This window comes from Hyaena hyaena, unplaced genomic scaffold (genome assembly GCF_003009895.1).
Source record: "Hyaena hyaena isolate Hyena2069 unplaced genomic scaffold, ASM300989v1 scaffold_570, whole genome shotgun sequence".
Taxonomy (NCBI): Eukaryota; Metazoa; Chordata; class Mammalia; order Carnivora; family Hyaenidae; genus Hyaena; species Hyaena hyaena.
In genome coordinates, this window is record NW_024081201.1 from 1,113,700 (window position 1) to 1,139,374 (window position 25,675).

The window sequence follows — 25,675 nt, forward strand, 5'->3', positions numbered from 1 at the left end:
CTTTCTGATGATTCCTTCCTACTTTCAGTATCACCTACACTATCAAAATATTCTGTCTTCTTGCTGGTCCTCTCACAATGGTCTGTACCTTCCCAGCAGTTATGACCTATCTTTGTGTCCTTAGTACTTAGCACAAAGTATATAGTGGCTCAATTACAACACCAGACTGCCATGACAGCTGAAGCTACTGTTCTTACATCCATCCATTCATGCTAGTAGCCATTTATTATGGGCCTATTATAGATCAGAGATCATATAAAAACCAGGGGTACAAAGACACATGGTCCCCCAACCCTGAGAACTTCAGTGAAGTATATGTGCTAAGACAATGTCTACGAAGTCCAAGATAAAGTGAAAATACATAATCAGTAAGTTATTTATTGACCATCTATTGTATGTTAAGCACCGTGCAAGGTCCTATATACACAATAATATCCATCTTCTGATCCTACAGAGCTCTTACATAGAGGAGAAAAGGGGAAACAGATAAACAACTATAATACAATGAAGATATATTAATATCCAACAATGCTAGGGACCAATTTACACAAAGAAGAATTTTGCCACCCAAAAAACAATTGTTCCCTAGAAATTATTAGAAAATAGCACAGGACAGTCAGAGAATCTAGTTTTCTAGCTGAGCACATACCTATTTAGGATAAAGACTACAAGCCCTAGCCTCCCTGGCAGTTAGGAGGGGCTATAAGAGTACATTCTAGAAAGTGAGCTAGTGGCATAGCATTAAAGGTTTAGCCACTCTTGAAGGACTTTGATATGTAGTATTTTGTCATTTTCCATGGTATAAATACTCCCACTATGGCCAATTTCATACTACCTGTGTGAGGTACTTGAACACACGGTTGGGATGGGATATACTTAACTGGATCTAGATAGGTGATATAAGCCAACAGAAGCAAGTAGGAGCCAGCTCTAAAATACCACTGAAATGGGGCACCTGGGTGGCTCAGTCGGGTAAGCGTCCGACTTCGCGTCAGGTCATGATCTCGCGGTTCATGGATTCGAGCCCCACATCCGGCTCTGTGCTAACAGCTCTGTGCTGACAGCTAGATCAGAGCCTGGAACCTGCTTCGGATTCTGTGTCTCCCTCTCTCTCTGACCCTCCCCTGCTCATGCTGCCTCTCTCTCTCTCAGACAACACACACACACACACACACACACACACACACACATTAAAATACCACTGAAGTGATGCAGCAGCTTCTAGTTCATGCCCTTAAAGGAAAAGAAAATGGCCTCCCTTCCACTTTACTTCTTCCCTCAGCTGAAATATATGGTAGTAGTGAGCCATCTTGGAGCAGGTAGGCAAGGGGGAAAAAATGGCAAAAAAAAAAAAGGAGAAGGAATGTAACACCATTGGGGTGTTATGCCAGCCCTACAGTACTTCTGCCTGCACCACTATGAGAAAATTCTATTTTGTTAAGCTACTGTTATTTTAGGTCTCTGTTAGGACAACTGAATCTATATCCAACTGATACAATCACTTTGATAGCCATAAAAAAGAGAAGCTGATCAAAAAAAGCAAAGGTCAAGGTATGGAAAGTATTCCTTGATTAGGAAGCTGTAACATTCTAGATGAAGGACATGGAGGATGGGGATTTAAACACTGCAATTAGAAAAGAAGCAGATATAACTCAAAAGAAATGAGGAGGAAGAAAAGGAAAGAAAAAAGAAAAGGAAAGGAAAGGGGAAAAAAGGAAAGGAAAGCAAAGAAAAGAAATGGAAACGAGGCAGAAATAAGCTGAGGAGTAGCAGCCATGGCAGAAATGTTGTAAGAAGACCGCCTACTACATCTAAGGCATGGCTGAACTGGGACACCAAAATTAGTAAAACTGCCCTTTAGGGATTTATGGTCTGGAGAAGAGGAGAGATACAGGAACAAAGGGGTAATTAAGTAGCGATACAAGCAGGTATAAGTAAGTGGAGTCCAAAGCAGAGGAAGTAGCCAAGTCTACTGATGGTGGTGGTAATAGGTAAAGGTAGCAGGAGGTTGGAAAAGACTTCATAAAGGAAACTATATTTAAAAACTCCGTCTTTAGAGATACATAAATATTCTGCTTTAAAAGCAGATATTCTCTCTAGTAAGACACGTGGGAAGAGCATAAACAAATACAAAAGCATGAAAAGGTTCCATTGGAAAATTTCAAGTAGCTCTATATAACTGGAATCTTTCAAAAAGAAAAAAGGTAAGAAATCAGTCACTGGAATAGGCTGAAGAGTAAACAAATATGAGATGAAGAAAAAAAAACAGAACCAGAAGGGAGCTCAAAGTGGAAAGCAGCTTTAACTTTTTGTTCATGATGTAATACCCTGAGTATTTTCTAAACTCAAAAAAAGAAACTGATGGAAATATGGAGGTGAAAATCAGAAGAGAAAGATCCTAATGGAAAGAGGATGTTCTAAGTACACACAACAAATTCTTAGATTCTGTTCCCTTGAATGTAAGGCTTTGCAGAAATGAAGAAGTGAAGATGTTTAGATGAGCAGTCATGGCCTGCAGGCCCTATCTGGCTCACTACCTATTTTTATATGGCCCTCAAGCTAAGAATGCGTTTTACATTTTAAAATACTACAAAAAAATCAAAAGGATAATATTTCATAACACATTAGATTTCAGTGTCCATAAACAAAGTTTCATTGGAAGGTGACCATCCTCATTTGTTTACATATTGCCTATGGTTGCTTTTGCATCACTATGTCAGGGCTGCATAGTTGGGAAACAGACTGCATGATTCTCAAAATCTAAAATATTTACTATCTGGCTCTTTTACAAAAGTTTGCTAGCGCATGGTTTAGATGATGACAGTCAGTATTCTGTGAGCATATAAGCTAGGAACAGCATGAGAGGTAGCATAAGAATCCACAGATAATAACACACAATTTACATCTAATATTACATGGTAGAATATGGGGTGGCAAAACATTTTCCTCCAAAAGTAAGTTTTGCAAGGTGTAAATTTTCTTTCATAAACTTCCATAAATAAAAGTCCCCTGACTTTTTGGTAATGTATATCTTGTTGCAAGATTCCTTTTCAGCAACAAACACATGTTAAGTTTTTTCTCAATTCATTGTCATAACATGCTTGGCTGATGCTACATCTACCGGGTACACAACAAACTCACTAGCACAGTTGCTTCTATGTTGTAGTAAACAGCATTAAATTAAGACTAAGTAAATATATCCAATGAGTTGTAATATAAGTGACATAAAACTCTTTAAAAGAGGACCTACTTTTAACATAACTATAAAAATTATATATCATATTGAAAAAAAATCAAGGCATGCCAAAAAAAAGACATGCTGGCTGTGTTTCTACCTCCCTTTTATTTAGGTGTAGTCTTGTGACTAAATTTTGGCCAAGAGTGTGTAAGTAGAAGATGGGTATCCTTAAGGACGGGCATGTCCTTTTTTAACTTTTTCCCTCCTGTGCTGAGAAGACAGATGTGATGCTTTTTATCTGATCAAAGACCTCAAGGATCCTCTGCACCCCTGCATGTATTCACATCTGAAACATGTTAACAGGCTGCTACTATTAAGCTAGAATCTGTTCACCATATTAGCCACAAGTATACTAAGGATATAAAGAAATGGAGTGTATTCTATCTGTGCCAAATGATTCTGTAACAAAGCAATTTCCAAATAAATAATTCCAAGTAATTTAATAAGAAACATTTTCAGCTTACCTCCTTGGATTCCCTTTGCTGTTGCCGTTTTACCAGCATTATCAAGTCCCACCATCACAAGAGTCACCTTTCTTGAAATAATAAAAATGTAAAAATCACTTTTGAGTTAATATTGTGGAAAAATAAAAGCAAATTCATTCATCCAAGCAACATATAAGGAACATCTACTATATATAGGACAATATGCTGAACCCCAGGCAGTTCAGTAATGAATGAAATAGATTCAAAAAAACAAAATTCTTGAGAAATATCCTTAAAGTGTCATCCTTTTGTTCTGTAAGCAAAAAAAGGAAAAAAAATAAAAGAAAGTTGTACAAGAGATAGTACAAAAGGTAGAGAAAAAATAAGAGAAAGAAGGAAAAGGATTCTAACCCATGAGCTATTTATCATGGCTAAAGATTCACACACACCAGTGGTGTGTTCAACTCTGTTGTTAGATATGCAGCACCTTTCCAAGTATAAATCTTAAATACAGTATAAGATGATTATTAAGTTAAGTGCTAACATATTTTGAAAAAGGGCTCCTAAAATTATAAACCTTAAAATACTATTGATGTCATAGCTAAACTTCACAGAATCAGAAAAAAAAGAGAAAAAAAAAGTCTAGTTCAATTTATAATCAAAGAAACATAAACCCAGACTTATCAGATAACGAGTTGCTTACAGAGTCAAAACCAGAACCTAAGTCACTTAACTCCTAGACTTCTTAAACCTGGCATAGGTATAAAGGAACAAACCTTTTATAATGGCCCTATTATCTTAGCAATTCAGTCTACCACTAAAGCTCATTTCTGTTTCAGGCTGACCCACTGCACAATATAAGAGGTAAGATCATTCATTAACACCATGGATTTGAGAATATAGAGAGAAAGTCACAGCATAACACGGCCATCATGTTAAAACCACAGGGCCACAATTCCTTTGGGATACAGTCAGGGTTTCTGCCATCGTCATCTTCACTGACGATCAAGAAGGGTTAAAAATTCAGAGCTTAGATGTTAAGAAGGGGTATTCTTTCATCTCTCTAGCCCTGACTCTCCTGGATCTGTTGTGTTTAGGGTTTTTTGTTTTGTTTTGTTTTAAATTCTAGATGTATTCAAAGGATCCCTATAACAAAAAGAAAGGACAGAGTTGAGGTGTAAAGCAGTCCAGTTATGGGTTGGGCATTGAGGGCGAACACACTTGGTCTTGCAAAAACCAAACTGGTCATTTATTAAACCAAGTAAATAGTTACTGACCATCCACTGTACACTAGACACCAGTGTTCTAGGTACTTGAGATATACCTGTTTATTAAAATAACTACAACAAAAAACAAACAGAAACAGACACAAACTCTTCCCTTATTAAATTTACATGTTAGTGGCAAGAAAAAATAATAATAAATGTAAGAAATAAGTACATTATAAGCTATGTAGTATGTTAGAAGGTGATTACATACTATAAAAAAACAAAATATAGAGTAAAGCAGGCTAAAGGGAGGCAGGAATGGGAACGGGAGCTGGGCTGCAGCTTTACATAGAGTGATCAGGGCAGGCCTCACTGAGAAGGTAAGGAGGAAGGCCTTAAAGGAGGTTAGTCATACAAGTATCTAGGACAAGAGAGAACACCCAGGGCAAAGGCACTAACATGGGGGTATGCAGGAATGTTGTAGTATCAGCATCCAAGCCAGTGTGGTAAAGCCCAGTGCAAATGGAGCAGGGAAGGACAAGGAGTCAGAAACACATCAGAGGCCAGATCATGTGGGGTCCTGTAGTTGAGGGTTTTGGCTTTTGTGAAGGAAATTAACTTACTCTCCATATTAATGTCCTTTGTTATCCAAGAGCCTTAGTCTTCTAAATGTTTCAACCATCTCTACCCACCATTGGGAATAAATGGAAGTATGTCTAAGCTTGAGTAAGTGCAAGAATAAAGTAAGCCACAATTAGCAGCGTCCTCATAACCCATATTGTGGGCCAGTGGTGGGGTCAATGGGAATGTCAAAGAGAACCATGGGAAATTACGAATTTAAGGAGCTGAGGTTGTATGTGAGGTCCGGATACCTCTATGCATGTAGAAATTTTATCTGCATTATCAACTTTGAAAAATATGAATTTACTTCTTAAGGAAGCTGTGTGTGATTTTTAAGAGTATAACATTATTATTTTGTTTGAAGAATTTATAACTACCAAATATCAAATAAGATTTAAATACAAAATAATTTCCTAAACAAAATACAGTAAATGACTATCCAAAAGTGATGGATAATGTAGCATTTATATAAATTTTAGGTAACTCAAGTTACTAGCTATCCAATGAATTAGACTAAAAGAATATTAAAACTAATTCAATTGTCCCATGAAAAATATATAATCCATTTCAAGATCTACCATGCTTCAAACCTGACAATGAACCAAAACAATTACCATGGGGGAACAAATGCCCATATTATGTTTATGTGCATCATTTATTCTAAAATTTTAATTATACACCTTGTATAGAACAGCACACAAACATCCACAATCCCAAGTCCTCCTATAGCTTACTGCAAGAAACAGGTTGCTGTCCCTCTTTCTCTATTCCACAGGTTACATCTTATGTTTTCTCTCCATTTTTGTCAAGATTTCAGCTTAAAAAAAAAACCTTCCAAGTAATTGCTATTACACATTTTGAGACATTGCTCCTAAAGCTAGCTATTTACTTTAAAAGCTTTCTAGGAGCACCTGGGTGGCTCAGCCGGTTAAGTGTCTCACTCTTGGTTTTGGCTCAGGTCATGATCTCATGGTTGTTGAGTTCAAGTCCTGCATCAGTCTCCGCAGTAAGAGTGTGGGGCCTGCTTGGGATTCTCGCTCTCTAACTCTCTCTCCCTCATCCCTGCTGGTGCTCTCTAAACAAACAAACTTTAAAAAATGTTTTCTCCTTTCTTAATAAAATATTAGGTTCAAATGAGAAGTCCTTGAAACATACAGATCGCTTTGTAAAATTATAATTATGCTGAGACTGGCACAAAATAAGTCTCTCTAGATTTCTCTTTTACTTTGACTACTGTTGAAAATAGTTAATTTTTTAGATTATTATGCTATATACTTGAAAACATGACTTTAATTAAATACTTGATAAATAAAGTCTTAGTGAGTAAACATAATATTAGCAGTACAAATAAAAATCACAGCATGAATTACTGCAATCTCTGATAACAAAACATTGAATTTATACTTTAAGAATATAATGGATTTAAAAAGTTAACATTCACCTACCACTTAAAATTCTATGCAACATTTTAAAAAAATGAAGATGCACAATCTAACACATGTTAAAATGTACATGTCATTACATCTGCTTAAAATATGGTAAATTATCACTGATTGGGAACAGTTGGCTGTGGTCCTATATGAAAAGAAAGATGGAAGACATTCTCTGTCTTTTAATCTTCTGATTACTGATCAAGTACATTAACCCTTCAATTGAAAAAAACAAAAACAAAAAACTAGCATACAGTGTTCTTAGGTTTATAGCATCTGGAAAAGTTGACACTAGCAAAAAAAACAATCATTTAGTCATTTGGTCAGACAGTAATTCAATAAAAGTACATTAGGCATTGGGCATTACAGACATAAAAATGCCTAAGACATGGTTTTCTAGCTCAGTGTACTCATCTTCTAATGAGAGTGAATAAAACATAAACAAGTATTAGTACATGGTGACACCATGACCATCAAGTATACACAACTATATATAGAAGATGTTTAAGTAATACAGAGCAAGATGATTTTAACCTAGAGATACAGATATAGAAGATCAGGGAAGCTTCTTACACAAGGCAATGCCTCAGCTAAGTTGTTAAAGTGGAGAAGTTTGCCAAGCAAGAGGAAGGTACAAATAGAAGGAAGGAAAATGAAGAGGTTCTAGACTGAGAACACTGTCTGGGAAGATACCATACCAAGGAGGGGAGAACTGGGGATGTCTAAACCCAGGGGTTAAGAGCACATCTCAGTAGAGCCGCATTAAACAAGAGTAGAGCATGCTTGCTAGGGGCCCATAAGTAATCACAACTCGATACAACTACACACTGAGTGTAAAGGACTTGATAGATTTCTCCTGTAGGAACTATTATCAACAAATAGTTAATAATATGACCTTCCCAGAAGCTGAAAGTGATCACTTCACTCTTATTACAGTTATCCCCGAGTCTTTAATTATATATCAAACTAAAAAGGCTGAGATGGAAAGAACTTTGTGGTATTTTAAGATGTACAGTATGTTTTTACTAGTAACAAATAACAGAGATTGTGTGCAATCTGATATCTTCCCACAAAGTTGGTATTAGAGAAACCTGTATTCAACTCCCAGATTTGCCACTTCCAAGCTATATGACCTGGGCCATGTTAACTTCTTAGAATTTCATCAGTAAAATGAGATAACAACAACGACTATCCCATAGGGCTGTGGTAAAATGAAGTATGACAATGCAAGTGAAGTGCTCAATGTCTGCGGCACAAAATAAGTGCTCAGTCAATAGCTCTTCTTATTACACCACAAAATTCAAGCTAGGGAGTCCCTGACAGGAGACCACAGAAACAGGAAGGAACCAGGTTATAGAAGAGAATGAACAGGTTCAGTTTTACACACATTGACAGCAGTGCTCACTCATCCCACATTGAAGACTGAAGCTGAAGAAAGATCTGTCCTGTGTTTATGAGGCATACCTGGTAATTAAAGCTATGAGAAGAGATGAAAGATCCCAGGGAGAGCAACAGGAGGGAGAAGAGCCAGGGGAAAATGGAACCCCAAGAACCTTTGAAAAAAAAAACAAACTTAAAATTGTACTCAGAAAGAAATGAGACCAAAGAAATGGCAGCACCGGGGAATAGTGTCCAGAAGGGTTAAGAGACAAACAATATCAGACTGCAAAGTTTTATAAAATAAAAGTATCTTTTATGTAATTGCCCCAAATTAAGTAACTGAGAAGAAAATGCTCTCATCTTTTCCCAAACCCTGCTTTGAATAACCAATGCTTTGAATTCACACAGTATGTCTTAATAGTTCAAAGCTATTGTACCCTATCATTTATATTCATACTGTTTCTGCAAGTAGAGCAGGTACAGGTTACACAAGGCTACAGCGCTAATAAGAAGTTAGTCAACAGCAGTTTCCATGGGAAGTTTAAATACAATGGTTTGTAAAAAGAGTAATAATAATTATTATTTTAAAGGATAGCTTGAACCATTTGTTTAGCCTCTAATTTACTCACATTATATATATGCATACAGAGGCGCCTGGGTGGATCAGTCAATTAAGCATCTGACTTCGGCTCAGGCCATGATCTCACAGTTCCTGGGTTCAAGCCCCGCATCCGTCTCTGTGCTAACAGTTCGGAGCCTGGAGCCTGCTTCGGATTCTGTGTCTCCCTAGTTCTCTGTCCCTCCCTGGCTTGCACTCTGTCTCTCTATTTCTCAAAAAATAAGCATTAAAAAAGATTTTTAAAAATGTTTATAGAGATGCACAGAGATAAACATGTGGCTCATTTTCATCAAAGAATCTTGAAATTATCACCCCAGACTTTGGTCTATCACAATCACAACCAGTTCATGGACTTAATAGAAGGTAGATTACCTAGTAACAAGTACACTAAGATCATGAATTGCATGTCTGTAATAAAACCTAACTATGATTTCGATGAAAACCTAACTATGGCATGTTTCTGCTTAAAATCCTTAAACAGACTCAAGTCCAAACTCTGCAGCGTCCTCTGCCACTGCCCTCCTCCAGTAGGCGTACCAGTCTAGCTACTCCCATCATCCTTTCTGTCCTTCCTGACCACCCGTGCCACCACAGCAAACAGACCTCAACTTTCTCATGCACCTTCTCATGCAGTCTCTTCTATTGGAACTTGTTAATCAACTCTGCAGCCCCAGGATCAAATATGTTGGGCACACATTAAACATCTTTACTGAATGACACAGCATAATATATTTTCTGACTCCCCCATTTGCCTGAGTAAATATTATGTAAAATTAAAATATATAATTTTCAGTTGAGAAAATATTATAATGGATTTAATTTATATAAATCTTCACATAAAAGTAACAGTTCAATCTTAGAGAATGCATTTAAAATTATTTATCTTCTTACATCTAACTGGCTGAAGTTTTCCAAAAAAGTTTACATGCTCAAGTTTTCAAGGTAATAATTAATGGTGAGAATGATTTTTAAAACTGAAATAATTCTGAGTAAAAAAAATAATGAAAAGTAGGGATTAAAAGAGTCAAAAGCTTGTTTTATATTTAATCCCAGAGTTTCTTTTTATATAACAGATAAACAATTTGATATATCAGAAACATAACCAACATAATACTGGAATTATGTTGAACTTAGATACAGAAAATATTTGAATTATTAATCTTCTCTGAGTGATTTTATTGCAACCATTTGAACATCTACAATTCTAAACTTCCTGATCTATCAAATAAGGAGACAATACTTCAAATGAGATAATTACATAGAAACTATTCCTAACTTCAAAAGTAACATAGACACGTGTAGGAAAAGAGATATGGGAATATTATTTTATGATAAATGTGCAAAAGAAAGAAAAAAACCTACCACATACACACACATACACAAACTAATAAAATAAAACAAAATTACCCCCCCCAAAAAATTATGGTATGACTTTACTGTACAAGTGCATTATTTTCTGACATTTTAATTCAAATTATACTGTTCAGGATAGTATTACATCAAAATCACTATCTAAATTTATGGAGCATTAATAGATAGTAAGAGGACCAAACCTGAGATCATATGCTAACTCTGAAATCTTAAGTCAAATTCTTAGTGTCAATTTATTCATTCCAAAAATATAAAGGGGTAGAAATCAGAATGTCTCTAAGTCTTTTTTATCCTAAAAATTCTAAACTTTTTACTAAGAATAAACAAGAAGCCATAGAGGTTTAAAAAGAAATGTAAAACATTCCAGTTCTTCATACAGCACATCAGATAATCCTTGCTAATCTGTATGTACAGCTTAATTAACAAATTAAAAACTCAGCAATTTCTATAAATGGCCTAGGATTTACAGTTATATTAATTTAAACCAAAAAAAGATGGCTAGTAAGGTGCTGAATCTTCCCCCACTGAAAAAAACATAGCAGAGATGACATGCCCTATCTGTACGCTTTACCAAACACCACCGTGAGGTACAGAAAGCATTAATCCACAGTGCTTATTGTAACATCTCAGTCTCTTCTTTTAGACTTGGCCACAGTGAACGACAATTTAACTAATAAATTTGGGGTAAAGCTTAGGTAGCCTGAATTGTAACATCAAAAAACACAGGTAGACAAGAAACTAATTCCAGCTAGTGGTTACCTCTGGAGATGGATGGTAGGAGATGAATAGGATAAAAGGAGCTTCAAAGATTTGTTATCTATGTCTTTAAAGAAAAACTGAAGTGTGATAACCAAAAGTTAATACTTGTAAAATCTGGGTGTGGGTGATATGCACTTGAGTACCTACTATATTTTTCTTTTTGTTTACATAATGGTAAAAATATTTTCAATTTCTTTTTAAATGCCTATGTATTTATTTACAGTGAGTGTGCAGACGTGCATATGCAGGGGAGAAGAGGCAGAGGCCAGGGGTGGTGACTAGCATAGAGAATCCCAAGCAAGCTTCAGGCTGTCAACACAGAGCCTGTCCCAGGGCTCAATCCCACAAACAGGAAGATCCTGACCTGAGCCAAATCAAGAGCCGGGTGTTCAACCGACTGAGCCATCCAGGTGACCCTACCTAGTTTTTAATTGTAATATTATCTAACTCTTGCTGCCAAACTTTTTTCATTTAAACTGATATTAATTTTTTGCTTCTTTCAGAAGACCCATTTCTGAATTCATGCCCATGGAAAGCTTAGGAAGCACAAATTTCTTCAAGACCCAAATTCCTGCCTTCTATTCTTACTAAAAATCTTGGAAATCATCTTTCAACTCCTGCATATTCTATCATATTTTATATGTACTAAGCTATCAACTAGATGCTACTTGGTATAAATAATAGACATTCAGAGTATATAAATGATAATATATAAGGGTGAGGACCTGTTTGCAAGGTCCAGAATATACTGAGCACCACGGCTTGGGTTTTGTGCCCAGGACAAAGGCTGTTCCCTATACACAAAATAATATTCAATAGAGTTTTAAGAGTTAAAATATTAACATACTAGAAAAAAGGTACAGGTGAACATAATCTTGGATACATATAATGGCATATAATCTAATTATTACACTGAAAGAGTGGTGTATTTCAATACAATTTTTTTAATGTTTATGCTTCAAATACCACCAAAAATTTTACAAACATAACAAATCAAAGAAAAATATCTATAATATATACTACAGAGAAATGGTTACTACTATATACATTTAAAATATCTTACAGAAAATTCAGTAAGAAAATGCACTTGCCCCAGTAGAAAAACAGAAAAGGAAATCATTGGGAGATTCCTAAAACAAGAAATACAAAAGTCCAAGAGAAAAAACAATTTTACTAGGAATTCAGAAAATAGAAACTAAGAGCAGATAGCATTTCCCTCTATAACTTGGAAAAAAAAAGTGATGACTCTCACTTTTTGAGGGAAAAAAGGCACTTTTATACACTTCTGGGAGGAGTAACAATTGATTTTCTTTAAAGTCTTGCCAGGGTGCCTGGGTGGCTCAGTCAGTTAAGCGTGCGACTTCGGCTCAGGTCATGATCTCAGGATTCGTGGGTTTGAGCCCACTTGGGCTCTGTGCTGACAGCCAGCTCAGAGCCTGGGGCCTGTTTCAGATTCTGTGTCTCCCTCTCTCTCTGACCCTCCTCTGCTCACGCTGTCTCTCTCTCTCTCAGAAATAAATATAACACTAAAAAGATTTTTTTTTAAAAAAAAGTCTTGTTGAAGAGCAATTTGGCAATAGATACCAAATATCTTAAATTCTCCATACCATCTGATCTCGAATTCCATTTCTAAAAATGTTTATATAAGGATGCCTACCCAAGCATTGCTCACAATAGTGAAAAATTTTAAATATCCCAAATATTTAATAACAGGACTGACTAAACATACTTTGGTGATTCTATAGAACACACTATTCTGCTTAAGAAGATGAGAAACATATAATGTTGCACAAAGACGTTAATTATGACTAGAGCAAAAATAAATTAAAAGCTGTGAAATAGCAACTCTATAATCATTATCTCTTTATTGTTTAAAAATTTACACATATGGAAACTATCAACAAAAAAAGGCAATGAATGAAAAATGAGAAAAGATATTTGCAAATCATACATCCAATAAAAGATTAATATCCCAAATGTATAAACTTAGGAGAATATATAACTTGACACAACTCAAAATAAACCCACCCAATTAATAAACAGGCAGAGGATGTGAACAAATGTTTTTCCAAAGAAGACTATAGACACCCAACATGAAAAGATGCTTAACATCACTATTCATAAGGGAAATTTAAATCAAAACTATAATAAGATATTACCTCACACTAGTCAGATTGGCTATTATCAAAAAGACAAAAAATAAGAAGTGTTGATGGGGATGTGGTGAAAAGGGAAATCTGATACACTATTGGTGTAAATGTAAATTGGTGCAGCCACACCCACCATAGAAAACATGTAGTATAGAAATTCCTTGAAAAATTAAAAATAGAATTACCATATGATCCAGCAATTCCACTTCTGGGTATCTATCCAAAGAAAACAAAAATACCAATTTGAAAAGATATATGTACCCCCATGTTCACTGCAGCATTATTTACAATAGACAAGATACAGAAGCAACCCAAGTGTCCAATGATAGATGAATAGATTTAGAAGAGGAACTGTATAGATATACAGTGGAATATTACTTGGTTAAGAAAAAGAATGAAATATTGTCATTTACCACAAGGATGAACCTAGGGGTATTATGCTAAGTGAAATAAACCAGAGAAAGACAAATACCATATTTCATTTATATGTGGAGTCTAAAAAACAAACAAATACACAGACAAAACAGAGACAGAGACAGGAAATACACTTGGTTACCAGAGTGGGCAGAGATGGTGTGCAGGTGAAACAGGTGAAGGTGATTACGAGACACAAACTTCCAGTTATAAATAAATAATTCATGGGAATGCTATATGCAGCATCAGGAATATACTCAATAATACTGTAATAACTTTGTATAATGTCAGATCATAATTAGACTTACCATGGGGATCATTTGATAAAGTATAAAAATACTGAATAACTGTGATATACACCTAAAACTAATAGGAAATTGTATGTCAGCTACACTTCAATAAAAAGAAAATTTACAGATATGTAAGAGATTCTACACCAAAATGGAAATCTTTGGGGGTAAGATTAAGGGTAACTAATATCTGCCATTTTTTTGCTTAGCCATCCATGCTGTCAATGTTCTACAGAAACATTCATCACCTTTAAAGAAAAAATATACATTAATTTTTAAATATTTTTAAATAAAAAAAGCTCCTGCCCACAAGCCATCCTAGAGGACCTGTGAAGAGCTGAATAAACATTTCATTACAATACATGGAAAAATAGAGACAAATACCAGGTGCTAAGCAAACATAATGAAAAGGTAAAGAATCTAGCTGAATGCAAAGACAGTTGCCTGAAAGAATCGACCAACTGACAAGTGAGGAATGATTAGGAACAGCCAAAAAAGAAGGGCATCTGGTGAGATATGGAGGGGCTAGAGAACTTAAGCACCCCAAAATTGGCACAACAGGAGGAAAAAGGAAGACACTGGCAACAGTGTAAAGAATTAATCATAAGGGAATAGTGGAAAGTCTGTCAAAGAAATCTGGGGGAGAAGTAATGGAAAGTTTATCTAAAACAGCAGTGGATATGGAAAGGCTAAAAGAGTATAAGACATATAAGTGGTAGTAAACACTTTGGTAGAAACCAAAGGACTTGATGATTTGAGAGAACAAAGCACAAAGAGGTATCTAGAATTACTCATGGCTCGATCTGGGTAAAGGGAAAGCAGCAGCAATTCAGCATGGAAATGAGGGAGGATATAAAGCTCAATTTGGGATATGCAGGGATTGAGGATTCTTGTGGAAAGGGATAAGTAAGTCTTCAAGCAGCAGAGGAGTCACTGCTGGAAACATGAACCTGAGAGTCAATGTTGAAATAGCTGCTGAAGTCTATATGTGGTGAAACTGCCTGGAAAAGGAGAATAAACAGGAGGAAAAAAAATAAAAATAAAAAGAGAGAGAAGGAGAGAGAGAGAACTGAACACAGAATCCTCGGGGAGACTTGAGAGTGAGATGAAGAAAGGCTAACTGGCAAAAAGAAACAGAAAAAGCAACAGGTAGAAAACTAAAATTTTTTAAATTTAGGAAGAATAAGTCAGAGAATTTCAAGAAGAGAGTGGTCTTAAGTGTCCAATGATGCCGAGACTGAAAAGAGGCCACTAGATTTATTAACCAGGCAGCATCTGGTGTAGCAGGAAGAACTTCTGGGCACAAGTCACCTAAGGCAGGAAGTTAAGGAATGCTTGAGGAAAGGAAGTTAAGACAGTGTCAGAATCAGGAATCCATAGCCAACTCTTCCATCGGGGGTGAAGGGAAAGAGCAAACATAGTTGCAGGGACAGAGGGTTATTTATTATGGTAGACACAGAATAATGGCTTCCCAACAATGTCCACATCCTAATCGCTGGAACCTGTGAACATCTGACCCTACATGGCAAAAGGAATTTTGCAAACACAATTAAGTGAGGGATCTCAGATGGAAAGTTTATCTTGGGATGGCCCAATGTAAATACAAGAGTCCTTATAAAAAGGAGTCTTAAAAAGAGATGTTATGCAGTTGGCTTTGAAGACGGAGGAAGGGGGCCACAAGCCAAAGGACTGCAGGCAACCTTTTTTTTTTCTTTTGCTGGAAAAAGCAAAGAAAAACAGATTCTCTGGTAGAGCTTCCAGAAGACATGCAACCCTACTGACCCATAAGAGACTTGTGACCTCAGAAATGCAGGATACTAAATCTGTGTTGTTTTATATCACTAAATTAACAGTGATTTGCTACAGCAGCAGTAGGAAACATTTGGTTTGGGTTGGTTGTTTTTTTTGTTTTGTTTTGTTTTGTTTTTAGGTAAGAGAAGCTTGTGGATGTTTGCATACTAAAGAAAGAATTGAAGCAAAGCTAGGATGACAAAAGAGAAAGGGATTTTGTATTTTTGATAATAAAATTCACCAATACATTTTGGGGTAAGAGTTTAGGTTTATTCTTGCATCCCAGAAGTCATCTCTGTGATCCCTGCCAAAATGCTGAACAACTGAAGCTCTTCAGAAAATGGGAAATCAAAAGAAAATCGGAACTTTGTTATAATTTACTCTTAGCCTAATTCCAAGGTCAACATTATTTATAAGGAGTAACAAATTTAAGGCTTCTTTAAAGGTTAAGCCTAAAAAGTATCATTTTCCCTGACTCCTTCCTAGCACAGTGCCTGGTACATGGTATTTTCTCAACAAATGAATGACTACCAAGTAGCAGGTGCTAAATATTAATACATCGAGCATTCCAAAATGAAAGGGTAAGCAGTGGACTCTTTGAATTAAAGGCTTAACTAGATGTCACACGAAAACTGAAGCTACACTACAGTTAAGAAAAACACTTCCCATCAGCTATTCTCACTTGTTACAACACTCTTCAGGCATAGATATTATCACCCCCATATAATAGATGACGAAGGTGGGGCCAAAGAGGTGAAGTCATGTAATTATTAAGCAGTGGAGCCAGATTTCAAACCCAAGTCCTTAAAACAGCGAGTGAGTGTCTATGTGTTGAAAAAGAATGTGTGTGTGTTATGAAAACTGTATGCCATACCTCTGTTTAAAAAAAAAAAAAAATCCCATTACTAAAGAATCAGGAAAAACACACAACGGATGGTTTCCAACTCCATACACAAAAGCCACAACTTTTTAAGAAATTCGAACCCATTTAAGTAATAACAGAAAGCATTGTGAGAACGTCAATGTAACTAGGCAAAAAAGCTACATCGTGCTTTCTCTCCCTCCGGAGAAGAGTCAGACTGGGAGCAAAAGCATCCCTCGCGGCCTGGGAGCGGCTCTGCCCAGAGGAAAGGTGGCGCCCCTACAGGGCCCTCAGGGCGCAACTGTCCCAATCCCCTAGGACGGCACCGGGCCAGCCGGCTGCAGCCTACCTGACCGGCTCCCGCCACCGCTTGAACCAGCTGCAGCAATTGGCCATCAGACTGAACATCCCAGGCCGCTGCTCCCAACGCCTCCCATCCGAGCCCCGAGCGAGGAAGGGCCCCTCGTTGCCCCGGGCCGAGTCCCGGGGCCGCAGCCGCTCCGAGGCACCTCTGAGGCGGAGAAGTCGGGAGGGAGGTGGGGGTGGTCAGTCCCAGCGCTCAGCCCTGGTAACCGCGCCGGCCCGCGAGCGAACAACGGCCTCCTCGCCCAGGTACCACCGGGCCCACAGGCACAGAGACACAGACCCCAGTAGGGTTAGCGGAGCCCGGCCAGTGAAAACCCCGCGTCGACGTGCTGACGTTTCTCCCGGGCGCGGAAGGCCCACCCCAAGCACCGCCCATGTACTTCTCCAATCATCATCCGCCGGCTCGTGGTGGGGGCCGCTGAGTGGCTGAAGGGGCAGGACTCCCAGTGCCCCGGGAGGGCGGGGGCGGGAAGATGGTTTTCGTAACTAGGCAACTGGAGCGTCCACAGACGAGTTGAAAAAATCCCCGACAGATCCTGGGCAAGGCCTCTCTGTATACCCACACAAAATGTGTTGCCAGCCGAGGGTGTTGTTCCTCTTGTGTCTCTAACCCCAACTGAGATACAGAGAGCTTAGGTCTTGTGCGCGTTTTGTTTTCTCTTATGAAGCAGGGCTGGGATCCTTTGGGATTCCGGCAGACTGCACAACTACAGAAACAATACACTGGAGCAGTTATTATAAGTTAAGGACGAGGGGAAAACTCATTTGTTGCTAACTATCCAATATTTCAGATGACATATTAATCTGTCTAATGCTTATTGCTGTTTGCTACATGAAATATATAATGAAATTGTGTGGGAGTTATGATTAAAAAAGAAATAGTATGTTCATCGTATAAAATGTGGAAAACACTGAAAAAGGGGTAAGATGAAGAAAATAAGATCTCACGTTCACCACCTGAAGATAACCAATATTAACATTTTGATATATGCTCTTTCTAGGATTTTTATATAATATTAGGTTGCTAGCTATTTGGTTTCTACATGATGAAGATGATCTGCTGACTCTTCTGCAGTATGTCTTATTTACAGAAATATGTAATGTCTGTATTTGTTTTTATATATTTTTATTGAAAAAAATGACAAGTACATTTTTTTTTTTTAACAAATAGTTTATTGTCACGTTGGTTAAGTACATTCCTGTAGGGGAAAAAAATGCATGCATGTTATGTAGGAACTTGTGTGTCTATTCTATTTCTACTTATATATTTTTTCAAATCTTGGTAAAAGGAGAGAGGGCCCTGTAATATCCAGTGTATCCAGGAGGGGAAATAATGGTTTGGAACTACAAATAGATTTAGCTCTCTGTTCTTCACTCATTCATGTAACCCTAATTCAAACTCATATATGTCTCTTACAGCTTACGATCTCTGAACCCAAGTACCTCATCTGCAGAATGTCAATGAAATTACCTACACTGTGGGGTTGCTAAGATGATGAAATGAGAGAAATAAAGCTTATGACAGCAGATTCTAAAGCTGGTGTCACTTGTATAATAAACATTTATGGTATGTTACCTCCTATCTCTTTCTCCAAATTGCTAGGAGTCTTGTTTACTATTTTCATTGTCCTGACTTGATAACTTCAGTTTTGTTTCCAGTCGCTCCAGGCTGCATGACCTCTACTAGTTTTCCTAACTGAACCTGCCCTTCATCAGTGCCAGATGCTTCCTCTGCCTGGACTCTCCTATTCAGAAACAATAATACTTCTATTCTACAGAGTTAATGAGGAAAATTGAATTATACCTTTGTGAATTTTCTTTTCTCACTATTTGTTCTCATTTTCTAATATCTGAAGATACCTACCTTATCTTTTCCAAGGTTAACCATTTCCTTGCAACTTTGACAAACATCATTTTTCAATCTTTCTGAAATCCCATTCCTTTATTTATTCCTTTTTTAAACATTTTATTCATTAGTTTTGAGAGACAGAGACAGAGAGAGAAAGAAGGAGACAGAATCTGAAGCAGGCTCCAGGCTCTGAACTGTCAGCACAGAGACTGACAAGGGGGCTCGAACCCATGAGCTATGAGATCATTACCTGAGCCAAAATCCAACGCTTAACCAATTGAGCCACCCAGGCGCTCCTGATTATTTTTTTGCTTTAATTTTTTTAATGTTTATTTTTAGAAGAGAGAAAGAGAGAGTGTGAGCGAGGAATAGGCATACAGAGAAAGAGAGACAAAATCTGAAGCAGGCTCCAGGCTCCAGGCTCCGAGCTGTCAGCATAGAGCCTGATGTGGGGCTCCAACTGACAAACTGTGAGATCATGACCTGAGCCAACATCAGACACTTAACAGACTGAGGCACTCAGGCGCCCCTGATTATTTATTCTTGATCCAACATGTGAAATACATCCCTCCCCCGTTTTATTTTCCTAGACCTTCAGCTACAATTTCCAGGGTGAAAAAGGGGTAAGAAGGCAGGGCAGGAGAGATCCACAATTTCCCCTTAGGTTAGTACTCTTCTGCTAACTCTTTACTTTCACAACCTAACTTTCTAAACTGGTAGTTTACCACTAAAACCCTAAAGCACTATTTTTTTTTTCTGTTTCCTCTTTTTTATCAATTTCCTGTAATTAGGCTTCTGCTCCATCAAACTATGCAAAACATATTTTTAAATGTAACTTCCTAATTATCAAGTCAGTTCACGTTTTCTTTTCCATCACTTAATACGTTTAATACAGTTAACTCTTTTAAAACTCTTTCCTCCCTTAGCTTTTCACAATTATGTACTATTCCAGTTCTCTTCTGATCTCACTGGTCATTCTTACTGCAGCTTCCAATATGTATTCTCCAAGATCTGACCTTATCCTTCTACTCTCTTTTTTAAAAACATGTTCTCTTGAGGGTGCCAGGGTGGCTTCGTCGGTTAAGTGTCCAACTCTTGATCTCAGCTCAGGTCACGATCTCATTGTTTCTGAGATCTAGCCCCGTGTCTGGCTCTGCGCTGACAGTGAGAAGCCTGCTTGGGATTCTCTCTCTCTCTCTGTCCCTCCCCTGCTCTTTCTCTCCCTTTCTCCCTCTCTCGATAAATAAATAAATAAATAAATAATAAAAACATGTTCTCTGGAGAATCCAATTACTTATTTCTGTGCCTGAAGGGACTTACCATGCAGATATTTCTTCAGCATTTCTGGAACTATACTCAACACTCTTTTTTTCCCCTCAAGAAATATACTCAACCTCAGCTCTACTTCTTGTCTCCTTTGAGAATTACACATTATCAAACATTTGTGCCATATATAATCAGTCAACTAAATTGACTATTCATTTTACAAAACCTTAAGTGGTTTGGTAGATATAAGCACTGCACACTATTTTCAGTTTTCTTTTTCTTTTACAAGCATTTAAGATAGTTATTTTTACCCTTTAGAAGTCATGGGACTTGCTTTATTCAGTGAAATGTGAATGAAATGGTAATTGTGGAAGACGACATTAACTTTGAAGTACTATGAAACCCAAATAGCATGGTATGCTGAGCCAACACTTGGAAGATGTCTGCATAGAAAGTCCTGCAGTGAACTTCCCATGAGCAAGAAGTAAACAATCACTTATCTTAAACCACTCTAATTTCACGGCTGTTTCACTGTAGTGTAATCTAGTTTATTCTGAATGATGAAAACCATCTTGCTGTCACGATTCTAGCTAAGACTTTTATTTCATCCCCCAGAGATTATTTAGCATCCTAAATGTTACTTGATTTCTTTTACCAGCTTTATTGAGGGATAATTAACAAATAAATATATTTAAAGTGTACAATATGATGATTTAATATATGTATACACGGTAAATGATTTCTACATCAAGCTAATTAGCACACCCATCACCTTACATCGTTACCCTTTTTTTTTGAGAATATAAGATCTACTCTCATAGCAAATTTCAGTATATAATATAATTATAGCCACGATGCTGTACATTAAATTCGCAGAATTTATTCATCTTATAACTGAAAGTTTATATACTCTTTATCAAAGTCTCTTCATCTCCTTACTCCTCATCTCCTTTGTTTCTATAAATTTGCTTTTTATTTATTTATTTTTTTAAGATTCTACACGTAAGCGATTTCTACAGTGGTTGTCTTTCTCTGTCTGCTTATTCCACTTAGCATAATGCCCCAATTGTATTATTAAATGTGAAATATCTCTATCTGTCTATGTCTATCTCTATATCACATGTTTTCTTTAACCATCCATCCATCCATTGATTAGACTCAGGTTGTGGTTTCCATATCCTGGCTATTGTGAGAAATGCTGTAATGAACATGGGAGTACAGATACCTCTTCACGATAGGGATTTCAGGGGTGCTTGGTGCTCAGTTGGTTGAGGGTCCAAATCTTGATTTTGGGGTGGGTTGGAGCCCAGGAGTGGGGAGTGGGGCTAAGCAGTGATAGTGAGAAGCCTACTTGGGATTCTCCCTCTCTGTCTGCCCTTCCCCCGTTTGCCTGAGCACATACGCTCTCTCTCAAATAAATAAAACAAATAAGTAAAGAAATATACTTTAAAAAATCCTTACATTAATATTATGAAAACCCATTATTATCCCCATTTTACAGATACTACAACTGAGGCTTATAGAGGTTAAGCAATTTGCTTAAAGTTACATTACTAGTAAGTGATGGAAGTGTTGAGATTTGAATCAGGAGTTCTAGCTCCAGAGGCCCCCTTAAACGTTACATAACATTTCAAATGTCTATGTATAAGCACGAAGAGTAGGGGTTATATTAAAAAAAAAAAAAAAAAAAAAAACCCAAACCGAGCTGTCTGAAGATGATGGAAGTTGATATATTTCTCATCTTTTCCTCAAAACATATTTTTCCTATCCATATTTTTTTTCCACCATAAATGCAAGAACAAAATGAAAATGTAGATGATCAAAACTATGCCATTTGCTTCCGTTATCTCTTCTCTGTCGCCTTCCTGGAGTTATTCGCTTCTAGGTTTGATGAACGTCTTCATCCCCAACATCAGAGAGCGTCTCGGCATGATTTTTCCACCTAAGCTCCGACACCCGGTGCTCAGTCCTCAAAGTTGCCGGCCACGCAGCCTCTCACCCTAGCTCGCTGGAGATTTCTCCTGCGTGTACTTCCCTGCTTGGGAAAGTTCACGTTGCGGAGCCTGGGAACGAACCGCAGGAGCGCGGGGGCCGGCGAGGAAGGGGGCTCCACCGTGCTGACTAGGCCTCCGACGCTCTCCCGGAGCCCTGCCCCCAGCGTCGAAAAGCTTCCTGGAAATGTCCTCGTTATCGCGTCCCCTCTCGGGCTGGGGGCTGGGAGCGGGCGGTCCCCCCGCCCCCGGCTCGCGCCGTTCCGCCGGAGCGCTCGCTCGCAGGCGCCGCCGCGCCGCAGTCCTCGCCGAGCGGCGCCCCGGCTCGCAGGTCCCCGCCGCGCCGCGCCGCGCTCCCGCCGCCCGCCCGCGCCGCCGCCCGCTCCGCGATGAGGGTCCTGGGTGGGCGCTGCGGGGCGCTGCTGGCGTGCCTCGTGCTCGCGCTCCCCGTCGCCGAGGCCAACTGTGAGTAATCCGTAGCGTCCTGTCTTCTCTCCCCGGCAGCGCCGGCTGAACCGGGAGCCCTCCCGGCAGGATTTCCTCGTCTAGGGCTGCAGCCTGCTAGAAAGTTTCCAGGAAGTCCGACCGTCTCCCGGCTGATGGAGGCAGCCTGGACCTAGCGGGCAGTGTCATGGTGGGGCAGGAGCAAGGTATGCCCAGCTCTAGGCGTCAAGGGCTGCCCGCAGGACCGGTTCAAGAACCTGGGTGCCACGACTTCTCAGTGAAGGAATTAGAGCACCTATCCATTGGCCCTCAACAGCTGAAGCTCCCAGTCAGAAGCCAGGGATGAGGACTTCCCAGTGTAACAATGGGGGGAGAGGGCAACCTACTATGTTTTATACCCTTTGTGCAAGTGGCTGTCCCCGGGCAGCACCCCTTGCAGAGTTTACCTCCCTTTTGCAATTTCTGGACTTTGAGCTTGGTTTGCCTGTCTCAACATTGACACAACAATTGTTTTAGGATCACTGCTGGTTTTCATGGCAGGAGGCAGATGTCATTTTCTAACCTTGAAATCCAAAGGACTGTTAAATGTTGTGTCTCTCGGATCATTTTGTACTACTTTTGACACTGTCGCTGATCTGAGGTCGTGGCATGAATTCTTTGTACTTTATCTTCGTATTTCCAGTTCTTTATGTTCCCATGGGTGGATTCAAGGCAGGAAGTTGAGCTTTCTCTGTAAGGTATATAAGGAATATTGCGGCGTTTAGTACATTTTGATTGCCCGTTAATTTGTTTTCTTTTTTTTTTTATTTAAATGTTTTTATTTATTTATTTCTAGGAGAGAGAGAGACAGCATGAGCAGGGGAGGGTCAGAGAGAGAGGGAGTGACAGACTCTGAAACAGGCTCCAGGCTCTGAGCTGGCAGTCAGCACAGAGCCCGACGCGGGGCTCGAACCCACGAACCGCGAGATCATGACCTGAGCGAAAGTCGGACGCTTAACCGACTAAGCCACCCGGGCGCCCCCCGTTAATTTGTTTTCTAAAGTTTCAGCATGCTCACCGATTAAAAATGCTTACTTGTGCTACGTTTTATTCTCAGGAAATGGCACGAGAGAGATAAACTTTGAATTGCAAAAACGTTTAGGCTGCCTCAAGCTCCTGTGGAGACTTCAAAGATTTTTTTTTTTTTTTTTTTTTTACAAATAGTTTATTGTCAAATTAGTTTCTACATAACACTCAGTGCTCATCCCCAAAGTGCCCTCCTTCATGCCCATCCCCCGAGACTTCAAAGATTTAATTTTAGGAGAGCTAAGTCGGAATTTACTAACATTCCACTAGTTTGTATCAGTCACTGATCAGAATGAATGAGGTATTTTAAAATTCTGATTTACAGGTGGAAACATCATTTGTTGAGTTTATATGAAAAAGCTACAATAGCAGCATTGCTATTCAAACCACTGTCATTAAGCCTATATGTAGACCACATGTATGAATTCATTATTTATATAGTCCATTAGCATAATCAAATATTTGCCTGGTAACGTGAAAGAGGCAAAAGTATCTTTCCACATTCACTCCTTGTCATCACAGGAATGTGCTAAACCCTTTCTTTTTGTAAGGATTGTTACATTTTTGTTGAATCTAGACAGTTAAAAAATGACGTGAATGTGTGTATCACACACAGGTAATCAAACCATATATATGAAGAAATGCACTTGTTATATATAAACTCTGACAGAGTAGAGAAATTAATTGTGCAAATACATCACATAAAGAATAGTTGGCTCTGTATTGCCTTTATTTTAAGACATATGAATAGTTTCATTAGATTAGAAATCATCTCTGGTTAACTGATGAGGAAACTGACATATAGATGGAATGGTTTTACTCCCTAAGATTTTAAATTTGACATAGAATTAGAACTCTAAATATTTGATTTATAATTCATTGGTTAGTCCATAGAAATACAGTTGCTATTTAAAGAAAAGGTTTACAAATCATGGTTTTAGTTTTGAGAGATGTCAGAAATTGTCCAGTTCAGAGAGCGTAGGAGGCTCAGTCGGTTAAGCATCCGACTACGGCTCAGGTCATGATCTTGAGGTCCGTGGGTTCGAGCCCCGCATTGGGCTCTGTGCTGACAGCTCAGAGCTTGGAGCCTGTTTCAGAGTCTGTGTCTCCCTCTCTCTCTGCCCTTCCCCAGCTTGTGCTCTGTCTCTCTCTGTCTCAAAAATAAATAAATGTTAAAAAAAAAGAAAAGAAAAGAAGTTGTCCAGTTCAAAATCTTCATTTTTAACAAGAATTGATCAGAGGTGTTAACTGACTTTGTGGATGTTTATACATATGAAAGATATTTTTGATATCTCTTATATTTATAATAAATATGAGAGACAGAAAGGGGGAGAGAGATTTAAAATATATATATATATCTACATATTTCATCATTTGCCACTAAGAACTGTGGTAAAGAGAAATAGGAGAAAGGGGAGCTTCTTTGACTAAGCTAGTTTGGCCCTATCCAGAGTTCCACTTCTGGGTGGGTATAGTGAGTGTACTCTGGATATTATTGAGTAATATTTTTCTTTTCCTTTTTGCATTCTTCTTTCCTTCCCTAACTATTCCATTCTCTGTTTATCTGTATTTTCTTAAATTCCGTTTATTTCAGAGTTCAAAGTGTTGCACTGATGGAGAAATTTTATTAAGTTTGGGAAGAGTTAGAGACAATTTCTGCTGCAACAACAATACCCTTTGCTATATTCTCTTACTATGCCAGGTTACATAAGTGCTTCTTCATAATAGACCTTTCCTGTCCACCACATTCAATATCCTCTTCACAACTAAATGATCTATGTTTAAACTTTCGACATATTATGAGAAAAAAAAATGAGAACCTTGATAATATACATATCAATATTCTTTAGGTATATACAACAGTAATGAACTCTTGCTAACTAAAGCAGAAAGAAAGGAAAGAGAGAGAAGAAAGAAAGAAAGAAAGAAAGAAAGAAAGAAAGAAAGAAAGAAAGAAAAGAGGAGAAAGAAAAGAAAGGAGAAAGAAAAAGAAAGACAGAAAGAGAGAAAGAACAAAAGAAAGGGCAGGCTGGTGAATTTATTGGAAGACTGCTACTGAATGGCATGCTGAAGAACTTGGCCTTCCAGAAGCCAGGAACTTGGGCATTTCTGTGATCTATACAGTTGGGAACTCAA

General features: G+C 38.2%; 2 protein-coding genes and 1 long non-coding RNA gene across 7 annotated transcripts in view; 2 read left to right on the forward strand and 1 right to left on the reverse strand.

Annotated features, from left to right (window-relative positions):
- Positions 1-17,242, reverse strand: part of ARL13B (ADP ribosylation factor like GTPase 13B) — a 69,844-nt gene extending 52,602 nt beyond the window's left edge. For 3 of the 5 annotated variants that reach the window (XM_039256386.1, XM_039256384.1, XM_039256383.1), the window contains exons 1-2: positions 16,908-17,242; positions 3,703-3,773 (exon numbers count right to left, since the gene is read on the reverse strand). In XM_039256386.1, coding sequence (XP_039112317.1) covers positions 3,703-3,773; positions 16,908-16,966 — 130 coding nt within the window. In that variant the 5' untranslated portion in view covers positions 16,967-17,242. Of the gene's footprint in view, positions 1-3,702; positions 3,774-8,386; positions 8,421-16,907 lie in introns of those variants that run through there. The other 2 variants (XM_039256387.1, XM_039256385.1) reach the window with 2 other exon arrangements.
- Positions 17,243-17,436: 194 nt separating this feature from the next.
- On the forward strand, positions 17,437-18,446 carry LOC120248146. The gene is made up of 3 exons (XR_005532507.1): positions 17,437-17,560; positions 17,926-17,998; positions 18,344-18,446. It is a non-coding gene; the product is annotated as an uncharacterized LOC120248146 (long non-coding RNA).
- Positions 18,447-22,342: 3,896 nt separating this feature from the next.
- The window catches only part of PROS1 (protein S), a 77,221-nt gene continuing 73,888 nt past the window's right edge, over positions 22,343-25,675 (forward strand). Inside the window, exon 1 of the mRNA XM_039256390.1 lies at positions 22,343-22,495. Coding sequence (XP_039112321.1) covers positions 22,420-22,495 — 76 coding nt within the window. The 5' untranslated portion in view covers positions 22,343-22,419. The remainder of the gene's footprint in view (positions 22,496-25,675) is intronic.